Source organism: Capricornis sumatraensis, chromosome 13 (assembly GCF_032405125.1).
Source record: "Capricornis sumatraensis isolate serow.1 chromosome 13, serow.2, whole genome shotgun sequence".
NCBI lineage: Eukaryota > Metazoa > Chordata > Mammalia > Artiodactyla > Bovidae > Capricornis > Capricornis sumatraensis.
The window spans coordinates 53,415,172-53,427,540 of record NC_091081.1 but is presented as its reverse complement, the minus strand read 5'-3'; the positions used below and the strand labels follow the sequence as shown (position 1 = coordinate 53,427,540).

At 37.9% G+C, this 12,369-nt stretch overlaps 1 protein-coding gene across 1 annotated transcript in view; it reads left to right on the top strand.

Moving 5' to 3' along the window:
• THEMIS (thymocyte selection associated) overlaps positions 1 to 12,369 on the top strand; it is a 341,081-nt gene that overhangs the window by 183,939 nt on the left and 144,773 nt on the right. Inside the window, exon 5 of the mRNA XM_068984949.1 lies at positions 9,426 to 9,561. Within this exon, the coding sequence (XP_068841050.1) occupies positions 9,426 to 9,561 (136 nt within the window). The remainder of the gene's footprint in view (positions 1 to 9,425; positions 9,562 to 12,369) is intronic.

The following is a 12,369-nucleotide window of genomic DNA, read 5'->3' as shown; positions in this document are numbered from 1 at the left end:
TTATATGGTAGACTGCAGTTCCCATCTGCCATCTGCAGCAAGCCTTGTTCTGCTGGACAGTTTTCAAATGCTATTCGTATGTCCACTGATTCAAAACTAATTTCACCAACACTAATCTAAACAAAGAATGTGTCACATAATTTATGTTGCTAGAATTTCTGTTTCTCTAATTCAAATTAAGATTAATTTTCCTGCCCTTTGGCCACAAATTGCCCTTACAAAGTCTAAGAGTTAGGATTTTCCAATTAAAATAGGAGCCATGAAAGTTATAATAACCATATGAATTAATCATCTTAAAACTTTCAGGAAGGCCAAATAATGAAAAAGAAGAAAATATATTTCTACACAAAGAGCTATTCCTGTGTTCATAATAGTAACACTGTATGTAAGCCAACTGCTGTATTTTATAAGGAATGCAGTTGTCACAGCCCCTCTAAAACAGCAAACACTTTTACACGCCTGTCCATGATGTAACAAGTCTAACATCTTTTGAGGGCAGCCAGACTTCTCATTTATTTCCTTAAGAATAACAAATGTACAGAGTAGCTGTCTCTTCTGACCTTATTTTAAAAAAAGGTATGTTGGTCAAGCATTACCTCAAGTTTCCATTTCATCTTTGGCTTAATTCATAGAAAATTAGAGTGGCAAGAAGTAGATTGAATTGAGCTTGACAGAACAGTGTGAAGAGGTTCTCTGCCCTGAGACTCTGGAGGAAAATTCTTAAATTTCTTTCAATCAAAGTGTATTATTATATTGAGTTCGTTTTGCACCTATAAAATAGGATTTGATTTTTTTTTTTTTTTTGGCAGGACAGTGGCCAAATAAACATCAAATTAAGATGGTGGGACTTGTAGATGTCAAATTGTCTAGTTGTCAGTTTTCAGCAGAGGAAAGAGAGAACGATGCAATGCAATATATGAGTACTTATTAACTTCCTTTGGTACATAATATGTTCTGGAAACAGGTCTTTGAAAGTAGGCTTAAAGGTTTAAAGTAGGCTTAGTAATAACTGAAGGGTTCCTTTCCCAGAAAGCATAGTGTGATTTGTGATATATGATGCATGATAAAATCTCTAATCATAGTTCCAAGAGGGATAGTCTCCTTTGGATCTGGCCGCAGCAAGTCCAGTTGGAAGTGGAGGGCCCTGAAGTGCAGAGATGAAAAACTCTAATCTCTTATCAGGGCAGCTAGGGAAGCAGATACCTGTATCTTTATTTTCCATGGGCCAGTTGTCTCTTTTCTGACCCAAGGGAAATTCAGTTCAGTTCAGTCACCCAGTCGTGTCCGACTCTTTGCGACCCTATGATCGCAGCACGCCAGGCTTCCCTGTCCATCACCATCTCCCGGAGTTCACTCAGACTCACGTCCATTGAGTCAGTGATGCCGTCGAGCCATCTCATCCTCTGTCGTCCCCTTCTCCTTCTGCCTCCAATCACTCCCAGCATCAGAGTCTTTTCTAATGAGTCAACTCTTCACATGAGGTGGCTAAAGTACTGGAGTTTCAGCTTTAGCATCATTCCTTCCAAAGAAATCCCAGGGCTGATCTCCTTCAGAATGGACTGGTTGGATCTCCTTGCAGTCCAAGGGACTCTCAAGAGTCTTCTCCAACACCACAGTTCAAAAGCATCGATTCTTCAGCGCTCATCCTTCTTCACAGTCCAACTCTCACATCCATACATGACTAATGGAAAAACCATAGCCTTAACTAGATGAACCTTTGTCGGCAAAGTAATGTCTCTGCTTTTGAATATGCTATCTAGGTTGGTCATAATTTTTCTTCCAAGGAGTAAGTCTTTTAATTTCATGGCTGCAATCACCATCTGCAGTGATTTTGGAGCCCCCAAAAATAAAGTCTGACACTGTTTCCACTGTTTCCCCATCTATTTCCCATGAAGTGATCTATCTAATCACACTAGGACCACAGCCTTGTCTAACTCAATGAAACCAAGCCATGCCTGCGGGGCAACCCAAGACAGGTGGGTCATGGTGGAGAGATCTGACAGAATGTGGTCCACTGGAGAAGAGAGTGGCAAACCACTTCAGTATTCTTGCCTTGAGAACCCCATGAACAGTATGAAAAGACAAAATGATAGGATACTGAAAGAGGAACTCCCCAGGTCAGTAGGTGCCCAATATGCTACTGGAGATCAGTGGACAAATAACTCCAGAACGAATGAAGGGATGGAGGCAAAGCAAAAACAATACCCAGCTGTGGATGTGACTGGTGATATAAGCAAGGTCCGATGCTGTAAAGAGCAATATTGCATAGGAACCTGGAATGTCAGGTCCATGAATCAAGGCAAATTGGAAGTGGTCAAACAAGAGATGACAAGAGTGAACATTGACATTCTAGGAATCAGCGAACTAAAATGGACTGGAATGGGTGACTATAACTCAGATGACCATTATAAAATGCAGTACTTGGATGCAATCTCAAAAATGACAGAATGATCTCTGTTCGTTTCCAAGGCAAACCATTCAATATCACAGTAATCCAAGTCTATGCCCCAACCAGTAACGCTGAAGAAGCTGAAGTTGAATGGTTCTAAGAAGACCTACAAGACCTTTTAGAACTAACACCCAAAAAAGATGTCCTTTTCATTATAGGGGACTGGAGTGCAAAAGTAGGAAGTCAAGAAACACCTGGAGTAACGGCAAATTTGGCCTTGGAATGTGGAATGAAGCAGGGCAAAGACTAATAGAGTTTTGCCAAGAAAATGCACTGGTCATAGCAAACACCCTCTTCCAACAACGCAAGAGAAGACCCAAGGGAAAGGACAAGGCAATTAGAAAACCCCAGCTCTTTCAAATGTCTAAGCTTCTGGGCAGTCCTTGGAGCAGGCTGGGATAAGAGGGCTTGGTCCCACCGTTAATCACAGTTAGGCCCAATAACATCTAAGAGTCAAGCCACATGTGTGCATGCACCTGGGACTGTTGTTGAGCCCCCTAGTCAGCTGCCAGCTCAGAGTCCAGCTAGTGTGATCCCAGGGTGCAAAGAAGATGTGTAATGGTAGAAGAAGGAAGAGCCCTGGATGAGGAGGGTGAGTCATGCCAGCAAAGGGTCTCAGAAAGGACAGAGAGGCCACAGCCTGAAGCTCTGGGAATGGAAGGGAAGGTGGGCTTCCAATGGGCTTCCAAATGGGCATGCATACCACAGTCCTGGGCAACCCCCTTGCAAACAACCTAAGGCTGGAAGGGACTGAAAAGGTTTCAGAGGTGGTTTGTCTTTGGAATCAGACAGAGCAAGCTCAAAAGCATTCTTTCAGTTGGTACAGAGAATGTTTTCTTTGCAGAAAAGACAGTTAATTTGTATAAAATGGATGATTGTATGAAACCTCAAATCACTGTCTGAAACAGGACTGTTTATATGGATGATCAACTTTAGATTACTTTTCAGTTGATATTCTTGCTTATTTAAATATTTTCCTCAGGAAAAAAAACCAAACATTTGTCTCCATTTAATTAAATCTTTATAGTGCACAATGAGAAATTTATTACTTTTTCCAAACCACTTGATAACCTTCTACATTATTTATGGTGATTCAACCATAAATGAACCAAAGAGAACACACACATACTAGAACACAGACTACATAGAGGATTACATGTTCTCCTGGAGTGATAATTTGAATGTACATAGCAAACCTATATTTCTTGTGATTAGATTTTGGTCTTTGCTTGTTTATTTTAATGTATAAGCTCAAATTATTGTTGCTTTTTTGTTTTAAGTAGAATTTAATTCTGAGGAATAAAGTTTATGATAAATTTTTCCCTGAATATTTCACATTTGAAATTTCTTCTCAAGTATCCCTTGAATTCACTACCCTGAAATGAAAAAGTACAGGCAGTGTAAGAGAGAAGTTATTTAAGCAGAGAAGGAGGTCACTTTTTTTAAGCCTGTTAAAAGAATGATTGATTTTTGCAAAATAAAGAGTAAAGTACATTAACTGGGATATTTCACATTATTTTAAACGTGGATGATGTTTAGTTCCTGGGCCAAGAAGTCCCTATGTGGCTTTCTAAGGAAAAGCAAGCCTTATTTGCCCTTGGGGAGAAAAGATACAAGTGAATATAATCACAAACTGGGAATCTCAATGAATTATTTGGAAAAGTGTAAGTTTTACCCAACAACATGGCCTAAGGTATGAAACGAAAGATAGATTTGAAAAAGTCTTTCAATTTTTTTTCCATGGCTATCTGGGTTAACTTTTCTGGGACAGTGTTTATTTGCTCCTTTCTTTGTGCATGAGAAAAATATCCAATATCTTGTAATTGGATCATTGCTTTCAGCAGGAACACTAAAAGCAGTACTTAAACTGCAAGCCAAGAATAACATAACAAATAATTTAATAGTCATTTTATATTAGCAGACAGGATGCTAATGACTCATTTCTAATGACAAGTTAAATGGAAGTTACACAAAACGAACAGGATCTATTTTTGAAGTACTATAGAGTGGTCACAAAGGCCCAAGGACCGCCAGTTCAGATTTATCTGCTTTCCTCTCTATTCTTTACACACATCTTATTTTTCTCATTTTTCTCGGACTTGATCTTCAAGTTGAAAGCTTGATATCACTACAGCAGTGCCAAACAGAGGGTTTTATTTCTTCTATTACTGTTAGGCCACAATATCATGCCTTGGGAATATGGGGCCACTGTTTATACGTACTCAGTTCTCAGGTTCTCACTTTCCCTGACATCACCATTATTTGATTTATATTTTCCATAGGTAGTGACTGTCTAATGTGAATCAGAGATATATATGAGATGTTACATGACATAGTGTTTGCTTGCAACAGTAAGTTCATTTAAAAACACAGGGTTTGTGATGTGCTTTTTTAATGGATAAAAGAAGTTAAAATATGTGTGCCTTTCAACTATATAATAAGTTTTACTATTAAGAGTGAGTGGCTATCACTCTTAACATGTGAATATGTGACTGTGTCTTGCCCATTGATAAGCTGGCTTCTTTTTCTTTAAAAGTCATAAAAATTGTCTGTATTTTATTCATGCATTTCTTTGTTTAATTTATAGTTATTTAATACTATATTTAAATGCCAAAATAAGGACTAAAAATAGTAAATACTTCATCTTTATTTTCAGTGGATTTCTATTTTAATCAGAAGATAGATATTAATTAAACATGAAGCTAATTAACTGTTGTTTAATTGTATTTGTGAAAATTGCACTTCACTAGAAGTACAAGTTTCTCAAAGACTTGGAAAAAATGTTGTTAGCTAAAGACTACATGGTGATGAAAAATGTGTAGGAACTCCAGACTTAGTAAAATTAATGAGGAAGCATTTGTGAAGAACGTTCTAGGTGAACGAAATAGCAGAGTCACAGGACAAGAAGATAGAGAGGTGGGATCATAGAGCTAGAAGGCTACTGGACATAGAGAAAATAGAGGGATCAGCAGATCTGAGGTCCCAATTAGACCCAGAAATAGTCCTGGGGACAAAAGCAGTCTTGGAAATGAGGACATTGGATGGAGCAGGGAGAGACACTGGACTTGAGGATGGGAGATTAGTGGAGAAAGGACGTTTAGTGATTTTGAAGTGGAAAATGTTCAGGTTATATCAGATTTCAGATGTGACTCTGGAAGTGAAAGTCTAAGGAAGAGAAATGAAAAGTTTATTTGTAGTAAGGAGATCCAGTCAGGGTGCTGAAAGGAATATTTGTGTAGGTATGAGCATCACTTGGGATCGTGGGGCTTGAAGAGAAATAATCCAGTCTTTTTATGAAGAATGAACTGTGACTAGAGATTAGTGGGCTGATGGTACCAACAATAAAGGAGATAGTGCATAGCTGGATGGCAGGAATAACAGAGCAACAGGGATTTTTTGCAAGGAGGTAAGGACATCCATTTATTCAATCTTATACTCATTTAATTGGAGGGCATGGCAACCCACTCCAGTGTTCTTGCTTACAGAATCCCATGGATGGGCTACAGTCCATAGGGTCTCACAGAGTCGGATACAACTGAAGTGACAACACACACACAAACTCATTTAAAATATTCTACACACCAAATTAACATAAGCACTAGAGGCCAGATCATCATCAACCTGAAGGTATCTAGGGTATGGAGGAATAAGCAGCCATTGTCATTTGCAATGGAAGTGCTGTCCTTAGTGAAGAATGGAATTTTAGTCAAGGTTGGAAGGTAGAGACAATGTTCTGAAAGAAAGTTAAGTATGTGGTGAAATTTGCAAACCATAGAGCAAAGTTCTGAAGGCACAGTGGAAGAAATTGAGAGACAGGAAAGAAGGAGAGAAAGCCACGGGGCAGAGCAAGAGGTAGGGGGTGGGGGGTGGGGGGTGGGTGGTGGGTGAGGTGGGATGGGGAATTGGTGCTCAATGAAGAGCAATTGGTACTGAAAAATGGAGCATTGTGGGAATTTTACTGTAGCACAAAATCAATACCTGGGGATGGTTTGAAGACTCAGGGACATGGAGGGAAGGGCTAAGTGAACAGGGTTTAGAGGATGTCATGGCAGGGCTAGTAGCTTAAGAGATGAGTACCTCCCTTTTCATTCAGACCTGGGAACAGGAGCTTTGCTGTAGTAACTAAAGCAAAGAAGAGCTTGGAAAGCTTCACTGAGCTTCACTAGAAGAGGTCAAAATGTGGGTACTGTCTCTAGTAAAGTCGGATTCTTAATTGTTGAAATGCTGATATATAAAATGTTCAACCTGCCCAGAGGTTTACACCAAGAAGCTCCAGGCTTTTATAATAACTGACCCATTCTGATCAAGAGTTCATTTTCTTTCCTCAGCCTTTCATGTTAACCTTTCAGGTTTAAGAATTGTATTTAAGTTCTGCATTCGTCTCTGAAGTCTGGGATATACGTTAGTTACATAATTTGCATGAACTTTTCTAACATTTTCTCCTCAGTGTTTTAATGTCATCAGTTGAATTTGATATGAAAACGCAGGAAACTGCATTCCTTCTTGAACTTAATTTACTGCTTAGTACTTCTCAGTACTAAGTACCATGATTTAATACTCATCTAATAACTTGAGATAATAATATATTTTCCAAAGTATCTAATTCAAAATCAGGATATGAGGTACTACAGGCTTGAAAATAATTTTAAAAATTCATATCAAGTGATGGACTTAGCTTTTATGGGCTGTGGATGAGTCAAATATAAACAAGTACAGTGGCTGAGTTCTAGTTAATAAATGTCAATATTCAAGCTGTGATCTTTTGAGTTGTCCCCATAGTACCATCAGGATTCCATCTTTTGTCATTAAATTGGCCAGGCTTTTTGGCACAGGCCTTGGCCAGTGTCAGCGTCAGGAACCTCATCTACAAGGTAGGAACTGGTGGACCAGACCTAGAAGGAAGTCCGGCCCCATCCGGCACTGCTGCCCCTACTGAGGGAAAGAAGTAGAAGCAAAGATAGAAGAATCTGAAGAATCTGATGATAAGAGCTTTGGTCTTTTTGACTAAACCTCTTTAGTAACACATTCAATACAAAGCAGAGCTCTTAAAAAAAAAGAAGGAATTTGAGAGTTATCAACAAATGACTTACTGTACTCTTCTAATTCTCTGCCTAAATAGTTGGCAGAGATCTAAACATGGATCCCCAACTTCCGGGATCTAATGTCTGATGATCTGAGGCGGAGCTGATGTAATAATAATAGAAATAAAGTACACAATAAACGTAATGCACTTGAATCATCCTGAAACCACTCCCCCTCACCCTGGTCCATGGAAAAATTGTCTCCCATGAAACTAGCCCCTGGTGACAAAAAAGTTGGGGACCACAGGTTTAAGAAATTATAGTTGAACAACTTAGAGTCTGAGACTATTTATATTTATGTTTATATTCTCCCAATGTTCCCAGTATCTGGGATACTAAATATAAATGGTTGTTGGATGTACCAGTTATCTATTGTCACACAATGCTGTTCATTCACCAGAAAAACTTAGCGGCACCCAGATAAAAACATATTTTTCATGAGGCTCTGGAATTCAGCTGACCTAAGTTAGTTTTAGCTGATCTGGTTGGGTTTGACCAAATATTTAAGACTCTTCTAGCCATTAGTTGTCTCAACCAGGATGACTGGGGTAACCTGACTCTAATTTCTGTCCTGTTCAACCTGCAGAAGGCTAGTCTGGGCATGTTCTCATGATGTAGGGGAAAAACACCAATGAATAAAACCAGTTGTGCAAGCATTTTCAACTGTGTGTCTCATGTGTCAATTTCCTGTTGGTCTAGCAAAAGTCACATGGACAAATCAAAAGAGTAAGAAGGCAGTGCAGAATCATACAGGAAGGACATGGATACAGAGAGGAGCAAGAATTGCAGCCATTGGTACAACTAGTCCATTGAGTGAATACCTAGATCAATGAGTGATGGAAGAGCACTGGACTAAGGGTTGGGAGACATATCCCTGAGGCTTGGCACTGTTCATTCTGTTAATCTGGGTATATTGTTTAATTATGATGGACCCTAATTTCCTTACTGGCTCTTCCCAAACTTCAAAAGCCCTTGATTCAAGCTTTTAATGAAGTTTTAATGAATTCAATGCTGTATACAGTCTATAAGAGGAACCTAAGGAAAGTTGTTCATCATCCTACTCTTTAGTGAACCAAAATGGCTAGTGTGGATGGCCAAAATTGATTGGCTACTTTTGACTCCATGACTCTCTGAATATTTTGTAATCTTATTCAAACTGAAAAACTTCTAATCTGAATTTCAGTAAGGAGCAATGTGCTGAAAATTCAATTTCTTATTTAAATTGAAAATTCAATTTAGTGCTTGCTCCTATCTGATGATTCTTTTGAAGCATACAGTATGTCAGGGCAACATCAGACACTATGACATTTCTTATATGTGAGATGTGTTTTAGAGTCCACTGATGTTTTACCTTAATAATTCATTGTTATGATGAATTACCATTCTAAAATTGACTAGAGAAGCTTTGTCATACTTGGATAATGTTGATAAAAATGTGGGTTATTTTAAAGTAAATATTGTGCTTAGTTTTATAATATAAAAGATGTAGATAATACAGAAGTGAAACCTGATCTTCATTATACAATAAATAATTATGTAACATATAGTGAAAGTCTGCATTACTAAATTATTAAGAATAAAAATAAAGTAAACAATATTTTATAAGCTTCATAAGAAAGTAATGTACACAAATGGGTTTTGAAGATAATATTCTGTGTCTGAGAGGACTTGTTACTTGAATCACTTAGATTGCCTCAAAAATTCAACACCTAGATTACCAAAGTATATTGATGAAGATATAATCTGTAACCTACTTTGACATATGGACTGTTTGATTTCAGATATACAGAAATAACTCACCATATGATAAGTATCCTTGTCATACACTAGGAAGCATTTATTTTGGACTGATAATTTACTTGTAAAATCAATCACTCTGGTCTGTGTCATTTCAGAGTGTCCACGTAGACAGATCCAAGAAACTGTACTCAAATCAAGCTGGTCTGGACTCAAAAGTACGAGCTGGTTGTCAAAATGCTTTGGCTGATCTGGAGAAAGAGAAGAGAAAGACTGAGGCAACTGCAGTAACAGGTACCGATGCAACCACCGGGTGATTAAGCCTGTGATACTGGTTTCAACTGCCTTTATGACAAAGGCAAAATATACAGATTCTTATTACCACTTTGTTTGGAATATATGACTCAGTCAAAGCAACAACCCTGACCTGTGAATCTCGCTGAAGTTTAGTTTTAAGTGAAGCATAATATTAAACACTCACATTGATAAAAGATCTGTTCATTGTTTGCTGTTATTAGATTTTTCTTCTCATTTATGATTTTCATGCCCAAGGAAGTGTTTTTATTCTAATACTGCTTGTATTATCATGACAATAATATTGCTAAATGTTTGCTAGATTTAACAAGAAGAATTAATAGCTTGAGAAGAGGTCAAGATAGTTGAGATGCTTTTAATTTTAAAAAGTGTCTGTTGGTAGCCTAATGCAGACTTGAATTATAATAGTCTAGTTTATAGAGACAGTGTTCTGATATTTTTCATCTCTACTAGAAGCAAAACAAGAGCAAATGGACTTGTCAAGAAGTTGATAGCATTCAATTAAGTTACCCAGACTAACTTCCATATTGTGGAAATCTGGGATAAGTTAGCAAAGGAAATGAGAATTTTCTTTCTTGGCAATATTTTTAAACACACCAAAGAAGCTCAATTTCTATTACACTTTATCTTTGAAACTTCACATTTCGTTTGTAGAAAAATTGAAACTGCAATTATGCTTAAGCATATGGTTTGTTCTTTTTCCCTCCTTATTTGATTTTGTAGCCAGCACTCTTTTTTCCTCCAAGGGCATGTAAAAGTCAAAATACTAGATATAAAGTCTCTGAAGTGTTTCTGCTCAAACTCTGACTGTGCAATCTGGGTTCTTTCATGTAGTTAACTTACTGGCTTCTGACACTCCTATAAAAATATCCCATAGAGCTTTTCTTATTACCTTTTCATTGACTCTTTCTGAATGATAAAAATGAAATTCTGTAAAGGGCTTTGAAAACCATGCATATTGCAATTCCTCCAAATTTCAAATACTAACCAAGTGTGACTATAAAAGAAACAACTACTGCAGCGAAAATTGGCTGCAGTGTGCTGAGTCTCAGGCTATTATTAATTCATTGGAAACTGCTTTTTTCCTTAAGATTATGGATCCTAAAAAGTACCAGATAACACAATTGCTGAGATCAAAGTTTTTGTTTCAATCATTGGAAAACTTATTATCTGATCTTCTCCTGTGTGTGAATCTTCCTGGGATGCTATATGACAGCTCCAGGTTTGTGCTGTGAATGAATCAGTGCAGAGTATGATACAGACCAGGGCAGGAACTGCTTTGAACCTATTGCCTGTTAGTGATGGTTTAAGAAAAAAGAGGACCTGGAATTAAAGTGATGGTCCTAGGCAAGTGAGACTTACTAACTTTACTCAAGAGAGTAAAATGAAATTTGCTTTCTTACATTAATTTTGACAAGAATTTAGTTAAAAACTACACAGTATGTGTATCTGGGCAATATTTTCTACTGCTTTCCCATTTGAAATTACAATAAATTGTAGAGTCTATCTTCTTTGTGAATTATAATTGTATGACAGTTCCATAATAAGAATACAAAAGTAAAGCAGAAATATAATTTTTCAAAATTCACTTTTGTTTTGTGAAACTTCATGTATTTTCTTCAGTAAAAATAGGCTCTTGAATCTATGTGTGTATTGATAGCTCAGACATGTCCGACTCTTGCTACCCTTATGAACTATAGTCCACCAGGCTTCTCTGTCCATGGGATTCTCCAGGCAAGAATACTGGAGTGGATTGCCATCTCTGTCTCCAGTGGATCTTCCCAATCCAGGTATCAAACCCAGGTGTCCCGCATTGCAGGCAGATTCTTTACCATCTAAGCCACCAGGGAAGCCCCTTTTGATCTATATTTAACATTTACTGTACTTTGAATGAGTAGCTCATCTGTGAATATTCATTAACTACCTGATAGTTCAGGATGGACAAATCATACTTTTTCTGAGTTTTCTCTTTTTAAATTTTACACAAGTCAGTCATTTCGTAAATTCTCTTCGGGTGGGAATGGCAGTTTTAGAGTCTCTGCAGCGTATCACCGAGAAAACAAAGCAAAACCAAACAAAACCTTATTAAGACAGGGGAGCTGCTTCTCCAGTTTTGCTCCTTCTGGACACCCAGACCTTCTTCTTTCGGTTAGATGAAGTGGAACCATTTCAGATCTGTATCTAATAATTATACTGAAGGGAATTATTTATTTTGAAATTCACTACAGATGACTAGAAGATTCGCTCTAAATGGCTGAACACATTGTGTAATGAGAGTTGGCTCTGTTGCGGCCGGGAGCACAGGAAATTCTACCACAGGATCGGTGCTGTCAGTCCCAGCTCCTCTTTACTTAAGAAACTGATGAAAATACCTCACCAGGTCTCAAGGGTGACCTTCCTCTCTGGATCCTCGATTCGCTCTAGCTGTTCGACAAGGCCCATGCCTTATTTAGGGAACATTATTATTAAGTCAGCACATTTTATTGTCCATAAATTACCAAAAGAACAGTTCTCTGCAAGTAGGATGATTACGTAGTTAACCTTTGGATTCTGAACCTAAGGCTAAACGTCAAACGTTGGCTACTGTATTCACCAGCTGTGTACCACAAACAATTTGCTAACATCTCTATCTCTTTATTTGTAAAATTGGGTTAATAATAGTGCTATACTACAGGCTATTTCAATGACTACATTAGATAAAATAGGTTAAAATTAGTACGCCTGCATGCTAAGCCGCTTCAGTCATGTCCGACTATTTGCAATGCTATGGACAGTAGCTGGCCAGGC